Source organism: Chiloscyllium plagiosum, unplaced genomic scaffold (genome assembly GCF_037043375.1).
Source record: "Chiloscyllium plagiosum isolate Xiang-an unplaced genomic scaffold, Cpla_swu_hap1 HiC_scaffold_28, whole genome shotgun sequence".
NCBI lineage: Eukaryota > Metazoa > Chordata > Chondrichthyes > Orectolobiformes > Hemiscylliidae > Chiloscyllium > Chiloscyllium plagiosum.
In genome coordinates, this window is record NW_028270166.1 from 31,910,748 (window position 1) to 31,931,896 (window position 21,149).

At 39.1% G+C, this 21,149-nt stretch overlaps 1 protein-coding gene across 2 annotated transcripts in view; it reads right to left on the reverse strand.

The window, feature by feature from the left end:
• Positions 1-15,269: 15,269 nt before the first annotated feature.
• The window catches only part of lmnb2 (lamin B2), a 35,598-nt gene continuing 29,718 nt past the window's right edge, over positions 15,270-21,149 (reverse strand). For both annotated transcript variants that reach the window (XM_043721034.2, XM_087976095.1), the window contains exons 9-11: positions 20,678-20,794; positions 19,593-19,682; positions 15,270-18,413 (exon numbers count right to left, since the gene is read on the reverse strand). In XM_043721034.2, coding sequence (XP_043576969.1) covers positions 18,372-18,413; positions 19,593-19,682; positions 20,678-20,794 — 249 coding nt within the window. In that variant the 3' untranslated portion in view covers positions 15,270-18,371. The remainder of the gene's footprint in view (positions 18,414-19,592; positions 19,683-20,677; positions 20,795-21,149) is intronic.

The window sequence follows — 21,149 nt, forward strand, 5'->3', positions numbered from 1 at the left end:
CTTCCCTCCAAGGCCCCAAGGGATCCTTCCATATCCGCCACAAATTCACCTGCATCTCCACACACATCATCTATTGCATCCACTGCACCCGATGTGGCCTCTTCTATATTGGGGAGACAGGCCGCCGACTTGCAGAGCGTTTTAGAGAACACCTCTGGGACACCCGGACCAACCAACCCAACCACCCCGTGGCTCAACACTTCAACTCCCCCTCCCACTCCACCAAGGACATGCAGGTCCTTTGACTCCTCCATCGCCAGACCATAGCAACACGACGGTTGGAGGAAGAGAGCCTCATCTTCCGGCTAGGAACCCTCCAACCACAAGGGATGAACTCTGATTTCTCCAGTTTCCTCATTTCCCCTCCCCCCACCTTGTCTCAGTCAAATCCCTTGAACTCAGCACCGCCTTCCTAACCTGCAATCTTCTTCCTGACCTCTCCGGCCTATCTCGCTCACCTTGACCTCCTTCCACCTATCGCATTTCCAATGCCCCTCCCTCAAGTCCCTCCTCCCTACCTTTTATCTTAGCCTGCTGGACACACTTGCCTCATTCCTGATGAAGGGCTTATGCCCGAAACGTCGATTCTCCTGTTCCTTGGATGCTGCCTGATCTGCTGCGCTTTTCCAGCAACACATTTTCAGCTCTGATCTCCAGCATCTGCAGTCCTCACTTTCTCCTACTATAACCATCCTATTTTTCTTACAGATAACTGAGAACTCCTTACAAATTTGTTTCTCAATTTCCCTGACTATTAGGGGCCTATAATACAATCTCAAGAAGGTGATCATCCCTTTCTTATTTCAGTTCCACCCAAATAACGTTCCCGGATGTATTTCTGGGAATATCCTCCCACAGTACAGCTATAATGCTATCCCTTATCAAAAACGCCATTCCCCCTCCTCTCTTGCCTCCCTTTCGGTCCTTCCTGTAGCATTTGTATCCTGGGACTCTTTGTAAATTATCAAATTTTTTTTTACTTTACAAACATAAAATGATTGAAAAATACAATGAACAAATATCAGTATAATAAAAAAAAACAAATTACAATAGAACTACTGTCTCCTAACTATTAACCTACCCTCTAATACAAAACAAACCAAGTATCCTGGGACATTAAGCTGCCAGTCCTGTCCATCCCTGAGCCACGATTCTGTAATTGCTATGATATCCCAAACCCATGTTCCTAATGAAGGGCTTTTGCCAGAAACGTCGATTTTCCTGCTCCTTGGATGCTGCCTGAACTGCTGTGCTTTTCCAGCACCATTCTAATCCAGAATCTGGTTTCCAGCATCTGCAGTCATTGTTTTTACCATGTTCCTAACCACGTCCAGAATTCATCTGCCTTCCATGTTAGGCCTCTTACATTGAAATAAATGCAGTTTAATTTATCAGTCCTATCTTGGTATCTGCTTTGTCCCTGCCTGCCCTGACCATTTGACTCACCTTTGTTCTCAACTGTACTAGTCTCAGATTGATCTCTTTCCTCACTATCTCCCTGGGTCCCACCTCCCCCCCCTACCTTACTAGTTTAAATCCTCCTGAGCAGCTCTAGCAAATCTCCCTGCCAGTATATTAGTCCCCTTCCAATTTTGGTGCAATCCGTCCTTTTAGTACAGGTCACTTCTACCCCAAAAGAGATTCCAATGATCCAAAAATGTGTACCCTTCTCCCATACACCAGCTCCTCAGCCATGCATTCATCTGCTCTATCCTCCTATTCCTACCCTCACTAGCTCGTAGCATCGGGGGTAATCCAGATATTACAATTCTCGAAGACCTTTTTAAATTCCTGCCTCTCTGTAATCTCCCTTCAGAATCTCAACCTTTTCCCTTCCTGTCATTAGTTCCAATGTGTACAATGACCTCCTGCTGGCCCCTTCCCTTCCGCCTCCCCCCCCCCTCCCAGAACATTCTGCACCCTCAGACATCTTTGAACTTGGCACCAGGTAAGCAACACACCATTCTGATTTTACACTGCTGCCCACAGAAACATCTGTCTGTACCTCGGACTAGAGTCACCTAACACAGTCGATCACTTAGAATCCGACGTACCTCTCATTAGAGCCGGTCTTAATACCAGAAACTTTGCTGTTCATGCAAACTCCCGAGAATCCATCAACCCCTACATTTTCACCAATTTTATCTTTATAGCCTTCTTGTTCATTGATCATTTATCTCAAAGCTACCCAATTTCTAGTCCAATCCAAGCTTTCAAATATTTACCCCACAGCTACAAAAAAACTTCGCTTCTTTCCTTCTCGGTGAAATTTGTTTCATTTGAATGTATTCTCTCTTGGTATGTGGGTGTCACTGTCAAAGGCAGCATTGGTAACTCAGATGAATGACAAGCCCTTACAATATATCCTAGGTAAATTGCTTTTTCAAATTCACCTTTGGCGAAATTTATAACTAAGCCAGCCAACTGTAATTGTTTGAACAGTCGTCTACTGGTCTTTCATGTTCTTCCATAGGTCACTATATACACCACGATATAATTAAATTTGAATAGTTATGAACCTCAACTTTGACTTGATTCTTAAGTCTCTGGAAGTAACTGGGATATTCTTTAATCCAAATGGTGTCCCTCGACATTGGCATAATCCACCTGATATAACTGAAGTAGATATTTCTTTAACCCTTTATTTTAATGGCTCTTGCCAATACCCCTTCAACAGATCATTCTTAGAAAATAATGAAACACTGGTAACATTATCAATGTAGCTTGTAAAAATAAAACCATTGATTCTCGATATGAATCCATGCCCATGATGCATTTCTCTCTCTAATCTACACAGAGGGCTAAAGGCATTGCATTTAGAAACTAACAGTACCAATGAGTTCTTGCTGCTTTAACTAGGTTCAATCAACTGGTTTTCCTTTTGTACTGAATCGGTGTTTCTACCTGAGCTTGTTTTCCTGGGCTCAACTGACAAGGATGCTGTTTTATCAGCCTTAATTCTTCTACATCACAATTTGCATAGCATCACAATTTGTAGTCCAAGTGTATTGCATGGGCATAAAAAGTGTTTGTTTGATGACATGTTGAGGTTTTCTGACCACCTGACATAAATTTACAGAACTATACCTTTTTGAAGTCCTGCCACAAGTAGTGTTTATTGATGTGTTCTTTTGTATTCCTATATGTCTTGCCATTGGAGGAACATTTGTTACTTGCAATATCTGTTAGGATATTTGAGCACCACTGTTTGATGAACAACCGTCCAATCTTTGTCCACAAGTTTGTGAGGATGTTTCCATTCCTCATCACAACTCAGATTTCAATATAACACCACTATGGAACGTCTTCAGCCTCAGCTTCACTAGAAGTTGTCTCTGCTAACTTAATAGCTAATATTCCCAGAGTCTCAATTAATTCTGGTTAGGCCACTGTTGGAATATTACTTGCGATTCTGATCTCTTTCCTATTGGAAAGGTGTGGTGAAACTTGGAAGGGTCCAGGAAAGATTTACAAAGATGTTGCCAGGGATGGAGGATTTGACCTATAGGGAGAGGTGGAATAGGCTGGGGCTGTTTTCCCTGGAGCGTCGGAGGCCGAGGGGGGACCTTATACAGGTTTATAAAATCATGAGAGGCATGGATAGGAAAAATAGACAAGGTCTTTTCTTTGGGGTGAGGGAGTCCAAAATTAGAGGGCATAGGTTTAGGGTGAGAGGGGAAAGATAAGAAAGAGACTTAAGGGGCAACTTTATCATGCAGAGGGTGGTACATGTATGGAATGAGCTGCCAGAGGAAGTGGTGGCAACTAGTACAATTGCAACACCTAAAAGGCACCTGGAGGGGTACACGAATAGGAAGGGTTTGGAGAGATATGGGCCGAATGCTGGCAGGTGGGACTGGATTTCCTTATTAGACTTTAAAGCTCATTACAAAATATTTCCTGCCAAGCTTTGCATCAGTATCTGACATCTGCTTCAACTGCAACATTTCATGCTGATGTTCATATTCCCTCACCTTTCTCCTCATATTGGAGAATCTAATTTTCCCAACTCCATTCCCTTGTCTTTTTCTTTCCTTTGGAATTCCATCTCCAGTGGTTTTCATTCTGTCCTCATGCTCAAGATGCTTTACCCCTAATTGAATGTCACCTGAATCTGACGTTCCACTACTTGGAGTAAAACAGGCTGTCTTGTATTTCCTCTAAACCCAAGTTCCTTGTCAGTACCTCAATTATTTCTGCTTGGCAATGCTACCTTCAACTTACCTGCCCAGTCAATAACATGGTTTTTGACAGTTCCCCCAAGCCTGCCAGGACCAACTCTGTCATTACAGAAAATGCTTTGCTGTTTTCATTATTATATCTTAAATGAAGTACACAATTTGTGTTTTCCTTCACTAATTTTATTTACCAATACTTCACCCAGACCCTTCTTGATTTGAAATAGAGCCTAACTCAGCGTGTCTTTCACACTCCAGTTGACAGAAATCATTGACCAGATTTCCATGCTGAACAAGAATGACTACTTATAAAGTAATTAGATTCAATGAAAAAGGTAAACAATTATAAACAGTCATCGTTTACCTCTACCCTCTTCTAAACTACCCCTCCACACAATACAGAAAAACAAACCTGGACGTTATTGGCAGGAGAAAAGACTAGGAAGCTGGCTCAGTTGTCACTATCCACAGGATTTACAGAGATGATCCTTTTGTTGAGCTGAGTGCTGCTCTCAGCTTTCCTTCACCGATATTTTCACTTGTTTGCAGCAGGCACTGGGTGACTGGTTCACAATTACGAGAGTCTCTGCCTTCTTAATTAAAGGCATAGCTAACGGCAACTGAAAGGAGGAAACAAACTAGCTATTTTCAGACTGGAGATGCTCTTCACTGCATAGACAAACAGTCCCTTCATTTCCAGAGACCCAATGGTTCCTATACAAACATTATTACTTCAAGCTGTTTAGCTGGGAGACAACCACAATTTTCATAAGTAGGAGTCCATTGTCATTGACAACTGGTCACAAGTCCACAGACTAATCAGATAGATACTTATTGTTGGCCAAATTATGAAAGCTCCCGGCACTAACTCATCGAAAACTAGTCATCCATTATTACCTGAACAAGCAGGTATCCAAACAGCGCACACAATGGGTGTGTCAAGTTATTTGCTTTTGAAAAACACACATCTGAACAGTTATAACCGCTTTTTTCCCCATTTCATTCCACAAATACAGAAAAATGACAAAAGGTATATGTTTTACAATGAGTCTGACTTTGTTACAACTGACTGTGTGATAACCTATACACATTAATCTGGTTTTGGCACCATAATAGATGTTCTCCAGCTATGATGACTCCGTGTGATTGAGAATCATGAACTGGATCTTTTCTGTCACTTTCACTAATTTCTCAACTAAATATACAAGGATGTGCTTTATGGGCAATGCATCCCCTATACAAGCATCATCAAAATGATTCCCTCCCCCTCCCCACCCCAACATCTTTTTAAGTCTATTGTAGTTTTTACAGGCTGGTTAGAACTTTTCCGGAATTGTTCCATAAACACTTAATATCCAAGCTGGTTAGCAGAAGGTTAACTTTTGAATTTTCAGAAATATTGTCCATGAGCCTTGGTTTATGCATTTTTCTTTAAGTTAAAAAGATGCCCTCCCATTGCATATCCATATATTAATAGGCAATCAGATTTAATTGAAATGAGGCTTTCACTGCCTGACATGGCACATCTGGCAAAGTTTAAAAATTTCAATCTTTGTGAACTTGGTTAATAAAAATTAGCCTATATTTTTCCAACAGGCAAGTGATCTACCATACTTAAGACCCACTTGATATACTATTGCCTATTCCTGGTCAGTTGGTATTTGGTGGTCTCTAATTCCTCACTAACACTTGTTATTATAAGTTATTGTTTGATTCTATTTCTTTGTAAGCTTTCTCGATGCAGATCTGTTCGTTATATTTCTGTTAAAGAAATTGGGATAAATATATTAGCATTATTTTCTTTTCCATCATCCTTTACATTCAAATTTCAAAAAGTCAGATTACTGAATTTTCAAGTCCCCTTTGTGTAGACTCCTTTATCCATCTAATTCAATGGATCGGAGACAAACCAGATATTACAATACAATCCAGGCTGTTTCTTCTCTAGTGTCCCGGTTTCTTTTACTTTCATTGGGTGTTTCATCACCTTCATTTTTGGAACAGCCAGGTCATTCTCCAAGACCAACATTGTTTGAAGCAGTGAAGGAGAGATTTTGGCACTAAGTGTTAAGGATACAATCCTTTGCTTGGTTGAGCTGCAAAATGCTAAAAGATAAAAAAGTGTCAGGTGAGATATGTAGACACAGAGATCCTGCAAACTGAAAGCATTCATCTCTCCAGTTTTCCCATATGGGGGAAAGAGAGAATGACCAAGAAGATTTTGAATTTCTCTTTTAGGATAGACCGAAGTTCATCCAATCAAAACAACCATTACCATACAAAAAAAAATTGTCATTACTAAAAAGCAAAAACAGACTGAGAAACAATTTAAACCCACCCCTGAAATCCAAAACTCTGCTCACCCTGTCCATACTTTTCCTCCCACATTGAACCATTGTCTTGTCTTAATCGTGAATAAAGTTAAAAATCACAACACCAGGTTATAGTCCAACAGGTTTACTTGGAAGCGCTGCTCCATCATCATCACAACCACCCCAGTCTAACACCAGCACCTCCAAATCATTAATCCTGAGTGTGGGTGTGTCTGTTTGGGATTTTTAAAGTATTGTTCAAGTTGAATAATAGCACAATAGAAATAATAAGCAAAAACAGAAAAGTTACAATAATGAAAATCGTGATTTTTCTATTACTAAGAAAACTTGATGCAACTCACATTGAATACGGGGAAAACCAGCCATTTGGATACAGAATTGACTCGAAAGTAGTAGACAGAGGATGGTGGTGGAGGGTTGCCTTTCAGACTGGAAGCCCGTGACTAGTAGTGTGCCACAAGTATCTGTGCTGGGTCCACTGTTTTTCGTCATTTATTTAATGATTTGGATGTGAAGATAGGAGGTATTGTAAGTAAGTTTGCAGATGACACCAAAATTGGAGGTGTAGTAGACAGTAGAGAAGGCTACCTCAGAGTACAACAGGACCATGATCAGATGGGCCAAGTGGTAGATGGAGTTTAACTTCGATAAATGGGAGGTGCTACTTTTGGAATGGCAAATCAGGCCAGAATTTACAGTTAATGGTAAGGTCATGGGGAGAGTTGTTGAACAGAGACCTTGAAGTGCAGGTTCAGAGCTTTTTGAAAGTAAAGTCACAGGTACATAGGATAGCGAAGGTGGCATTTAGTATGGTTTCCTTTATTGGTCAGAGCATTGAGTATAGGAGTCGGGAGGTCATGTTGCAGCTGTACAGGACATTGCCCACAATATTCCAAAAGTGGCCTAATCAATCTTGTCTCCTTCCTATCTGAAGTTGTGAAACTTGAAAGGGTTCAGAAAAGGTTTACAAGGATATTGCCAGGATTGGAGGTTTGAGCTATAAAGGGAGAGACTGATTAGGTTTGGGCTGTTTTCCCTGGAGGGCAGGGGTGACCTTTGGAGGTTTATAAAATCATGAGCGGCATGGATAGAGTATATAGATGCCTTTTTCCTGGAGTGGGGGAGTCCAGAACTAGAGGGTATAAGTTTAGGGTGAGAGAAAAAAAATTTAAAAGAACCCTAAGGAGGCAATTTTTTTTCATGCAGAGGATGGTGGGTTATGGAAGGAGCTATTATCAGAAGTGGAGGAGGCTGGTACTATTACAACATTTCAAAGGCATCTGGATGGGTATAGATTCCCTACAGTGTGGAAACAGGCCATTCAGCCCAACCAGTCCACACCGACCCAATGATGAGTAACCCACCCAGTCCCATTTCCCTCTGACAAATGCACCTAACACTACAGGTAATTTAGCATGGTCAATTCACCTGACCTGCACATCTTTGGATTGTGGGCGGAAACTGGAGCACCCGAAGGAAAGCCACGCAGACATGGGGAGAATGTCTATGTGGAGTTTGCACAGTCACCTGAGGCTGGAATCAAACCTGGGACCCTGGTGCTGTGAGGAGTGCTAACCTCTGAGCCAACGTGCCGCTTCATATAGGAATAGGAAGGGTTGAGGGATATGGGCCAAGTGCTGACAAATGGGACTAGGTTAGGTTAGGATATGATATCTGGTCACCATGGAGGAGTTGGACAGAAGGGTCAGTTTCCATGCTGTACATCTCAATGACTGATGCAAACTGCTTTTGCTCGGAATCATAGTCAGACAAAAATCAGTCAATTGGTGGTCTAATTGGAACATTTACACATTGAGATGGCTTGTAGAGTACAATTATCAGCATATTCATTCCAGTTGTGACACTATAGTTTCCCTCTAATTTGAAATGCAAAGAAACACCTCTCCCTTTGAAGACAGACATCCAATACCTCCATTAGTCTGGCTATATCTTTATCTATTGAGATGTTCTTGATTGTCCTGAGCCAGCTCCCCCTCCATATTAAGTTTTGAGGATACACACTCCACAATGTACTCCTGTTAGATCTCTTAACACTTTTTCCCAATGCATCCTTATCCAAGGATTCTTTTGTACAATAGGAAAACCGTGTCCCAAATAAATTCCATCAATTAGTGTTAGTATTAATTTATTTCCTTCTCTATCCATGCTGTAATGTATTTGTCCCTTACAAAAACAATTGTCCCACCCATAATTGTCATCCTGCTTATTCCCAGCCTGCAAACCCTAAATAGGTTCCCAAGACTGTCTTGCTTTTATCTATTGTAACTTATCTACACGGACCGGATGCACTGACCGAGTCTAGCCACCTTGAGTGACTTACCTCACCACCCATCAGACAATAAATACCCAGAAACCTGACTGATACCTGCACACCTCCCTGCATGCTTTAGCCCTATACTCTGAATTGGCTGCTATATAGAGCTACAGGACTAGCTGTGAACCATCCCTGGGATCTCGAGTTACTACGCAGAGATCTCATAGGATAGATGTCTCTATAGACTTCAGTGAGGTCTACTACCTTAAGATTTAGAGATATGGCTGCTTGCTTGCTGCATATGCAATGTGTTTGCCACAAATGCTGCAGGTGCATGGTGTAGGCCAGAGATTGAAACAAGGCCACAAACAGCAAGTAGTCCCCTTTGACAGAGGACTACTAACAAGCAAGGGAAGCTTCCTGCTCAGATGACTGCACGAATAGCCAAGGGAAGGAACTAATTGAGCAAGCAGGGATACCAATCCATCAGGTGGATGCCTGCCCCTACATTCAGCCCATCAATGCAGGTCATCAGTGTGCAATGCAATGCAATGCAATGCAATGCAGTGGTCTGTAGCTCCTAAACATTCTGCAAGTGAATTAGTGATGTGCCATAGTACCTGAGGGTTTGGCAATTATTGGATACAATATCCATGTAGGTGCATGGCTGGTGCCATTGGATTGTGCCATAAGATGCAATTACATGGTGACCAAAATGGAGGGTTTTGGAGCAAGCTGCAAGCTAAAGTCACCAGATACCTCCTTGATGTTCCACACTGAGCAGTCTAAGCAACTAATGTGCTCATGCACTACAATAAAATACTGTAATGAGACAAGTTATGCAGATGATTTACAAGTAACAATTCTCCTTAATAGGCAATTTGCTGCTGCCTAGCAAGAATCTCACTGAGGCCCAGAAAAGATGCAGCAACTGGTTTCTAAATATGCCTTGCTGGATTTCTCATACAACTCTGCCACATTTCTCCATAGTCCATATCTTGTAGCCACCTATTTTATTCCAGTTAATGACTATGCAAGTTAAAAATGCAGCTCAGATGAGTGCAAGGAAAAATGTTTTACTTATGTCCTCTTTCCATCCATCAGTTCAAAGTAGTTACTCAAAACTACACACACACGGGAAAAAAAAAAAGAACAAACAGCTCATCAGGTCTGGCAGCATCTGTAAAGAGAAATTAAAGTTAATGTTTCAGGTCAAGTGACCCTTCCTCAGAACTTTGGCAAAAAAACAAAAAGAGTCTTTTAGACCTTCAACTCCAGCGGTCATTGAAAACTCAACTGAAGCATAGATGATTACACTGCTCTGTTGCTTTGAGGCACATTGAATCACTTTACTTCTTGCTCTTCAGTTATTTATTCACAATGGCACACAAATTACAAAACAAAAATAGGATCCATTCCTCACTAAAAGTTCCATTCATGGGCTAAACTGAAAGCTATCACAGCTATCACTTAAACAAACATTCTTCAAAAAAAAAGAAAGTGTAATTTGTTTGGAATAGAAAAAAAAAGTCATCTGAAATATTGAGATCAGGACCAAAAGCAAACTACTGTAATTATCAAAAATCTGAAGTCCCACAAAACGTAGAATCATTCGTTCAGGTCAGGCTGCACCTGAACACAACCGACATTTCTGGAATAAACCCTTCCTGGATCGAAGAAATCTACTGTTGAATTGTTGATTTTTGTTCTCCCAGAATCTGTCTTGCCTGGCCTGGTTGCGTCTCGACCCCAAATCAGATGACATGCAGTAGCACCATGGAATGTCGACAGTTTATAATAGCTGAAATCCCAGTTAGCAGACCTCCATTTCTACTCTTGCAGTTCTCACTGAAGACTTGAAGTGTTCAAGTCTTAAATAGGATCACAATAGGAAGACATTTGGAAAGTGTTACTTGAAGTGCTCAAAATTGATGCCAGTAAAATCAGGGAGTCAAGACTAATTTAGTGTTAAGCAAGTAAACAACTATTTTGTTTCATGCAGAGTAGAATAGAAAAACATTTATGCAGTTCAAATTAATACAGTCAACATGACTCTACTGCCACCTAACCCATAAAGGAATCAGGAGAGACAGTTTGATCTTGTTGGATCAAGGACATTTTCTTATACATTTGCATAACTACACATTATTTCCAGCTTAAAACCTATTTTGTATATCCAGCTATCCTTTAAAAAGCAGAAAAAAGCAACACGAGCAATTGTTTATTAATAATCTTTGGGTATCGCCATTTTTAAAATCACAAATAGATGCAAAGGGAAGTTTCTGGATTGCTGGAAACAGATGAATTTAAAGGAAATGCCAATGAAGCTAAAATAATAAATCTTTTCAAAAGGAAACAAAAAGTTACTATGACGGGCTAAAGATGGCCAAGATACTTAAGTGCCAGATTCCAGCTCAGTTAGTTATGGAGACTTTTTTTTTAAATCCGACTGACTGGAAGATAGCACCTTAGTTCATTCTCAGCATTGTCCTGAGTATCAGCCTGACCTGCATGCTTAAATCCTGGATGAAGTCTTCACCAAAAGATGTTAAACTCAAGTGATCAAAATATCATTAAGCAAGTCAAACAAAACCCACACACCTCCAAACAATGGTCAGAGATTTTTGTTTTAAAAAGTCTGAGAGAATAGGACAAAAAGACTGAAAAAAAAAACTAGTTACAACTGCAGATGTGACGAAGTTCCAGTCAACAACTTGTTGCCTTAGCAAAAGGAAGTTTCCAAGGTGCTTCACAGCAGTATTTAAAAACAAAACTAGAAGGCAACATTAAGGATGACCAAAGGCTTACAAAAAGCATACAAACTGAAGAAAGCAATAAAAATGAGCAGCACAATCACCTGATTAAGGAGCGTCGCTCCGAAAGCTAGTGTGCTTCCAATTAAACCTGTTGGACTATAACCTGGTGTTGTGATTTTTAAACTTTGTACACCCCAGTCCAACACCGGCATCTCCGAATCAGATAATTCCAGGCAGCTTTAGACTTCAATGGCTGAAGGAAAAGCTAGTGATGGAGCTACTCCAGGGATACTCCAGAAAAACAGAATAAAATGGATACATGTTCAAGGGCTGGAGGAGATTAAAAAGATAGATTAGGAACAAGGAGGATTTGAAAAAGTAAGGAAGGATGAAAAAAATTAAATGTGAGGATATAGTGTCTGGTCAAAATAACAATTCAGTGAACAAGTGGAAGGAGGCACAAGGCAGCAGAGTTTTGGAGGATCCAGTTTATGGGTTACCAATCATTGAAATGTATGCACTCAGATCGCATGAATGAATTTTCAAAAAGAAAGTAAAATTTGAAGTGGTTGAAGCCTTTGGCAGTAAAGTTGAGGTGGGTGAAATCAGGCTATATTTTAGAGATGGATACAAGAAATTTCAGATGTGAATATAACCTTTTTTTAAAAAAGTGGTCACTTCAGGGTTGAATACAAACCATGGTTGTGAATTTTAGTCACAAGAGAGTTAGCAGTTAGGTTGGAAACCAAATGCTGACAACTCAAATGTTCTAAATCAGGCTTCAGTCTCATCGTTTACAGCACAAAATCCAATCCTAGGAGTGCCTGCCTGCACCCCCCCCACAATCTTCAAAAAGCATACTAAATACAAACATTTAAAGAATTATTGAATTTCACATGCTTGTACCATGTAAAAACACTTCAATTTTTTTTTTTAAAAAAAGAAACAAGCATAGTAATCATTTATAAAATGTAGTAGCTAATGCCAACACCCATGCAAGATATTGGTGGTCCTGAAGGAATGAATATTGTTCAGGATGATAGGACAACTATTTACAACATTTCAGACAACATAATACAGAAACATCAACTCAGCTTATGTACAATGCCTCTGGAGTGAGGTTTGAACCAATGATCCTCGGAGGCAAGACAGCTGCTACTAAACCAAAGCTTACTGTTCTACTCAAAATATTTCAGTTGTTTTCAAAGTTTGGGTGAAGATTTGTAGCTCGGGTGTTCGTTGTGGTGATTCTGTTTGCCGAGCTGGAAATGTTTGTTGCAAACGTTTCATCCCCTGTCGAGGTGACATCCTCAGTGCTTGGGAGCCTCCAGTGAAGCGCTTCTGTGGTGTTTCCTGTTTGTCCTATATAGTGTTTTGTGCAGTCCTTGCATGGGATTTTGTACACTACATTCGTCTTGCTCATGCTGGGTATCGGGTCCTTCGTTCTGGTGAATTGTTGTCTGAGGGTGGCTGTTGGTTTGTGTGCTGTTATAAGTTCTAGTGGTCGCAGTAGTCTGGCTGTCAGTTCTGAAATGCTCCTGATGTATGGTAGTGTGGCTAGTCCTTTGGGTCAGAAATATACACAGACAAGGAAGAAACTATGGTCTCATTTGACGTAATGGCACTGTTCACCTCTATTGACAAAACCCTAGCCAGAGAAATAATAGCCAACCTGCTGGACATACAGAACAGACAACAGGACGTTGAACCTATCAACAAAGACGGCATACTCAAACTACTGGACTTGTGCCTCACAACACACTTCACATTCAACAACCAGATATACGAACAAATCAATGGAACACCCATGGGATCACCGATCTCTGGACTCACAGCAGAAGCAGTCTTACCACAAATTCAACCCAAACTCTGGGTCAGATATGTTGATGACACCTTTGTAAATCATTAAAAACACAGAAATAGAGAAAACACACCGGATCATCAACGCCACACTCACAGGAATCCGATTCACGAGAGAAGAAAAGGATAACCAACTCCCATTCCTAGACGTGATGGTACAGAGAACACCGAACGGAGAATTCACCACAAAGGTATACAGGAAAGCCACACACACAGACCAAGTCCTGAACTATGAAAGCAACCACCCCAACACACAAACGAAGTTGCATCAAGACACTATTCAAAAGGGCCACAACACACTGCAGCACACCAGAACTGCAAAAAGAGGAAGAGGAACATCTGTACAAGGTATTCGCTAAAAACAGATACCCGCGCAATTTCATCAACAGATGCCTAAGAGAAAGACAACGGAACGAGGACAGTCCCATGCAAGGACTGCACAAAACATTATATAGGACAAACAAGAAGACAGCTAACGATCCGTATCCATGAACATCAACTAGCCACGAAACGCCACGACCAGCTATCCTTAGTAGCCACACACGCAGACGACAAGCAACATGAATTCGACTGGGACAACACTACCATTATAGGGCAAGCCAAACAAAGAACAGCCAGGGAATTCCTAGAAGCTTGGCACTCATCCACAAACTCCAACAAACACATCGACCTGGACCCAATATACCGGCCACTACAGCGGACAGCTGAAATTGACAACCGGAAGCGGTAGGGACAGGCCACTATAAATGCCAGAGGAAACACCACAGAAGCACTTCGCAGGAGGTTCCCAAGCACTGAGGATGTCACCTAGACAGGGGACGAAACGTTTGCAACAAAAATTTCCAGCTCGGCGAACAGAACCACAACATATTTCAGTTTACATTATATTAAAGCAAAATTAACTGGGCCAGTGTGTCAAGGAATGGCAGATGGAATTTAATTCAGTTAAGTGGGAGGTATTGCATTTTGCTAAGACAAACCAGGACAGATTAATGATAGGGCACTGAGGACTGCTGTCAAACAGACACCTAGGAGTACAGGTACATTGTTCTTCTTTTGAAAGTGGTGTCATAGTTAGACAAAGTGGTGAGAAAAGCATTTGACCTGCTTGCCTTCAGTCAGAACATCTAGTTTAGGAATTGAGACATCATGTTATGGCTGTACAAGACATTGGTACGGCCACATTTGGAGTACTGTGTACAATTCTGAACATCCTTCCTATAGCAAGGTGACATTAAACTGGAAAAGTGCAAAAAGGATTTAAGGATGTTACCAAGGCCGGAGGGTTTGAGTTATGAGAAGCTGGGATTTCTTTTCCCCTGAAATGCTAGAGACTGAGGGGTGACCTTCTAGCAGTTTACAAAATCACATGGGGGATAGATAAGGTGAATAGCCAAGTTCTTTTCCCCAGGATAGGGGATTGCATAACTAGAGGGCACAGGTTTAAGGTACGAGGGGAAAAAAAAGATTTAAAAAAAAAAAAAGGACCCAAGGGGCAACATTGTCACACTGGTGCATATGAACAAGCTGCCAGAGAAAGTGGTAGAAGGAGATACAATAACATTCAAAAGACATTTGGACGGATACACGGACGAATGTTTGAGGGGAATATGGGCCACATGCAGGCATACGGGATTAGTTCAGTTGAGTAAACTGGGTCAGCATGGACAAATTATGCCAAAGAGTCGGTTTCCATACTGTATGGCTCTAAGAATTCAAAAACTTATTTTGGAAAAAAATGTTCAGTCTTGTCCTCATTGTATCATGATCACTTCTCAATCAATCATCCTGCCATAAAACATCAGATGTTTTTTTGAAACTCATAAGACAGAAACTGCTTAATAACAAAAAACATACAATTTCAAAATAAGCAAAATCACATTTATTGAATGCTCAAAAAAAAATTCCAGTTATAAAATGCTTACAAGTTTCACACAGAACATTATATTTTGGCATGTCATTGCCATACCAGCAAATAATCTGAGTAATGAGACTGGTTTATTTGGTGAAGAGACATTTTCCAATCCAAGAGTAAAATGCAAATTTAAGTTCCCTTTACTTAAGTAAAAGCAAATACTTACGTTACAAGGACAAATTGAAGTTCCACTTGCAGTAATATTCATGAGTGTGTCAATTCTATTGATTGTGTTCTAGGTGCAGCACCTTTTTCATTTAGAGTTTAGTCTATTCAGGGTACTTCATATACTAATGCCAGCTTCAAGAGGCAGCAATAGTTCCTGATGTAGCTGATACTCAAGTAGATCATTAACATACAACTCAAACTAATCTAGGCCAAAAAGATACCGCACCTTCAAATCACATAATCTAAACAGTATTTTAATCACAAAAAAGGTGAAATAATATTGTCTTTCATTGCTCAAAAATACCAACACATTAATAATTCAGATGACCAATGAATTTTTATTTATTATAAAACAAGTAGAGCGAGTATACTTTTCTGTCAAGTTTAAAAAGGTAAGTTTAGGCATTCCATTTGATTGTAGTTTATTTGTTTGAAAAAAAAATCTTGCGCCTCTGGTAAAATTAGGATTAAATCCTTTGACTTCAATTTTGCTGGAAAGGCTATTAACCATGTCCAATTGCCCCCAAGTGACTTGTTAGATAGATAATTTCAGGGAACAGGTAAGAGTCAAATACATTACCAAGAGTCTGGAGTGATTACACACATACCAAACCAGATAAGAATGCATATTTCCTGAATACTAGTCTGGCAAATTCACCACTATGCTGCTGTGCAATTTGGAGAGAGACAGGGAGAAATAGGAGAGGAAAAAAGGGATGTTAAAGAAAGGAAGGAGAGGGACAGAGAAATTACAAACATTCAAATGTAAAACCTCAAAATGAATCAAACCGAATTCCATGTGTGCTTTATGGGTTTCTTTTTAATCAATGGAAAAAAAAAGTGTTTGATTTTACAAGGGAAACACCAGAAACCTTGCAACGAAGCCTTTCAAAAAAGGTTTAAGAAACCTCACAGCAATGTGCTTCATGATTTTTATCCGTATATTATACCTTGTTTAAAGAAACAATGTGCACATGATTTTTTTTTAAAGAGACCATCTACTATAATTCAAAAGTTTAATATAAAAGCATAAGGCTTTATCTAAAATTCTGTTTCTCAGGCCATAAGTTTCTCAGCAACATCAAATTTAGGGCACTTAATTCTACTTTTCAAAGTCAATTCTAATATACTAAGACAACCATAAATTTATGAAAAGCCACTAATATTGTAAACTAGAACTATTAGATACATGTATTTAAAGAAATTCTATTTAATCTTAACATTCAATTTGTATTCAACCTATAGAAGTATCTGAGAAACAGAATTTAAGTTTATAAAAATGAGGGATAAGCATAAAGTTTAACCATATATATGATATATTAAATCAAAGTATGTTGGATAAAACATTAGTGTGAGCATGACAACTTCCCCACCACCCCTCCATACACTAACTGTACAGGTACAGTATTTAAAAATCTGTCTATCCTTAAAAGTACAATGATGATTTTTGTAATCCCCTCCCCACAAAAGTACATAACTGAAAACTCATGGGACAAATTACACCAAGAGGAATATTAAAGGGTTAACTGCAAACTGTTTTCCACTATGTTATTGCTTAGAAGTTAAGTAGTCACATTCCTTGAAAACTTTGCTTCCTGTGAAATAAACACTTTGCTTTGTACAAGATTGTGCTACCTTTTAAAACACTTTAGTTTGACAGCATTTTTTGATCTTGAATAGTGCCAAAATTTATGATTTTGCTGTTACTTATAACATTGGATACTGGCTTTAATGATTTATTAAACATGAGTTTTCAAATTAAGATGGTTTCTGAACTACTAGACTATCTTGTCAGATTAAGCTTCATATCTGTCCCTCTGCTGAGAAACATTTTTCACTCAATTTTCAGTTAGAAGGCAATCTAATAAGCTACTAAAGAAGCAAGCTAATACAAAATTGTCAGTTAAGTACTAACCAGCCATCAAGCAATTAAAAAAAGCTTCCATAAGCCACCATCCAAATATCAATACACCAGCCAGTAAAAGTACCCAAATTACTTTTAAAACAAAGAATTCAAATAATTAGACACTTAACAGAAATAACTTCAATGACACTAACAAGTTTCAGGCTTTGCTATGAAAATGAGAGCAATGCAGCACTTAAGATTAAAATAAAACTTTTGGTGTATTCTGCTGTTTTTCATGCAACACTTACATTTCCATTTAATAAATGCACATGATCACACAATTCATCCAATTAAAATATCATCATCTCGGCTCATTTCCAGATCAGTGACTATTCAGGCATTTCAGCAGTTCACGTTCCATATTATAACTTCTTATGGATTACGTATACCAGTTTCAGTGTGGCAGTATTTGTACAGAATAGCCAAATAAAATGGGCAGGATCACAGTAGAAATCTTTTTTGCATGATTTCTGTAAAACACCTGAGAATTCTGCAGTGGAGTACAGAATACTCCACCTACAGCTTTGAAGGAGTTTCAAACCCCTAATGTTAATTTTGTCTGGGTATTAGGCTAGCACCAATTTGGTGGAGTTTTTACAACCCTTTGGGTTTGAAAAACTGCAGAATAACCAAATTCTGATTAATACACAGTTGTGATGCAGTTCCATGGCTAAATCCCAGATGTATGAACCCATACCTGTACACAAGGTCACATGACTAAAAAAGTCCACCTCCTTCCCACCCCCGTGTAAAATTTTAGTTACCTGTTTTTAAACATCATATTTGAAGAAGTGTTTTGCCAAAAAAATCTTAAAAATACCCCTTCAGAACTCAGGTTTTACAAATTAAAACAAAATGGTCATAAAAGTACTAAACTAGAATGGTTTTGAAACATTAAAGAAAAACAGTGTACAAAAATATTTCTCAGTGGCTCTGGATAAAAGGGAGTTGTTTTCTCCTGAATGAACAGTAAATTTGGATCACATGACTGCACATTGCCGGGAAGTGGTCCTTGGGTCACCCTAAAATAAAAAGAATTGTTGAAAAACATAATAAATCGTAACTGAAATAAGTTTATATTTAAACTCCCACACCTATTCAAACCAGTGAGTAAAATATAAATTTGTATTCATGCCATATTAAGTTCCAATCCAAATCTACATGGTTGGTAATGAGATAGACAAATCACACTACATATGAGAGATTGAAATTCTGCATGGAAAACCAGGACACATGGTAGCTATTGATTGGAGGTGGTCATGAAAGTATTTGGTTCAGAAAAATATTTCTGAACATGTTTAGGTTCAAAATGTTACTTAATAGATAATTTAAAAATATTGCAGATTCTAGAAAGCCAAATTAAAAAAAAGAAATTGGAACTTCAGGAAGTCAAGCAGATATAAACAGTAATTTGGTCTAAGTGCTTTTGATTTTAAGCAGTTGGCAATAAAATATTTAAAGTGTTAGCTATTTTCAAAAGGAAATTGAAATATACTGGTCAATAACAGCTGGGCAAGTAGATGTGTGGGTCACTCATTCTAACCCCAAACCTTATGATTCAGGGTTCACATTTAAAGTTTAATGGGGTAGGTTTTCTGCTAGGTAATAATTATGCCAGCACAGATAGAAGTTGCATGTGGGGAGGCTCTAGAATCACATCTTAGACTTGAGGTTGCCTTAGAAATTGAATTTTCCTCTGGGCAATTCTTCTAGAGAACACATACTTGTCTCACACCCTGAGCCACACCACTTCCAACCACTTATGTACCTCAAAAGAGCCAACACTGCACCCAAATCCCCAGTCTACCTCAATCTGCCATAACAAAAAAAAAACTTACCTGGCCACCTTCAATCTCTCCAACGTGACACACTAGCATCACACTATCTTATATACATACGCTTTAGCTTTCAGAATATTTCAGCTTGATTGCTATGTAAAGGGGTTGTGTTTATTTACTTCTTCTGACCAATGTATGCTACAAAAGATAGTGTCAGAATGGAAGCATGGCCCTGCATTTCTGAAGGAAACAGGAGCTCAAATGTCCTCTCAGAAATGCAGAAATCCCTTCTGTTAAAATGGTTGGATCACAGATTGGTCCAGATTTCCCAGAGAGTGGATATGTTTCAAACTGATGATCTCTTTCTAGCCCAAGGGCTGTCAGCAATTTCTTTTTAAAACAAAAAAAAAACTTTCACTTTACCTGCTGATGGAAAAGATCTTCCTCTCCAAATTCAGCTTCTTCCTCCACATCTTCATGGTAAGTTTTTCGGAGATTTCTTACTGCAACTTCCTGCACAAGGAGGAAATTCAAGTTGGGTTACTAAAGCTTTAAAGTAACTCACCATTAATCCAGAAGTATGTGTTTTTCTTTAAAAATAAAAGTGTATTTTCTTCAGAATAAGTCTGCATTAAAAAGATGCCAAAAAAAGTTATTCATTAGCAGCTGCACTAACATTACTGTTAACTTGACCGAAGAGATAACAAGAACTCCAATGTATTTGTTGCCTGGTGAGCAAAATGCTCATTACAGGAAATAGATGTAATTGCAATCACAATATTTTGTGGTTATGCATAAAAACTGGATTTAAAATCAACCACAGAGTGACTGACTACAGTAATATTGAGCTAAACAGAAAAACATAACCAAAGTGGACCTTTGTTCAAAGAGGTGACGTTTCATACTTAAGACCCATCAGAAATGAACTAAAGTTAGCAGTGCTGCAATGAAATTCATTTGAACATTCCATAAGAGACCAAAATGGAAGGGAAAAAAAAAGTTCATGAATTAGACGTTGCAGTCCATTGATGGTCATTCATCAATGCAAGAGGTTTAGTCTTTGACCTAATCATCTTCAGTTAAAAAAATACTACTGTACTCCTTCAACCATAAATAAAAAAAAAAGTGTCAGGAATGGGGCTATTCACTAAATAATGCATTGATCAGCTCCAATCAAAATAACTACTTAGATAGTGACACAAGACCATACCTGGGAACAATCACACCTTTACAGGGACAACATACACAGGAGAAACAATGTCTTGGAGAAGTTGCTAATTTGAACGGTGCATATAATGAATACTAAAAATTTCATGGAGACAGAACTGGGCAATGCTGCAGAGGTTAAGTGAATTGTCTTTACCATGCAAGGGAAAAGATCTGAAGCTCATTTCATAATCACGCTACAAATTTAAGCAAACAAGAACAAGTTTTTCATAAATGTGATAAAATTTATGCATGGGAAAATTCAGAATTTAACACCAGTAGAAAATGTCTATCAGCTATACCTCTCCGTCAGAGTTGACAAGGACAGTCTTAATCTCATCACCAGTGCCCCAGCTATGATTCTTCCACAGAAGGTCAGTAGGAGGACTATGGGCTTTACCAGCATCTGCACTCCATATCTACACAAGACAAAATTTAATACATTTTGGACAATGGCAAACTGTTGCAAAAGATTTTTCCTGAGAACTAAGGGATTGAATCACTCTACTTTAGTGAAGCAAACAAGGTCATGATGTTTTAATTGTCCCTTTATATTGGAAATTAATCCCACCTACTTTGTGATGCTTTCATCAAGTCACTTCCCATTTAGTCAAACATGCAATTTATCTCCCCGAACACCATTTTTCCACAATTGCTGAAATATTTGCAATTGCAGCTGAGTAACAAAGCATGCTAGCCCCATATCCAGTTGTTTTACATAACTCTAGTATTTCTCTCTTCTGCAGGTACACCACCATTTTAGTATTGTTAGCA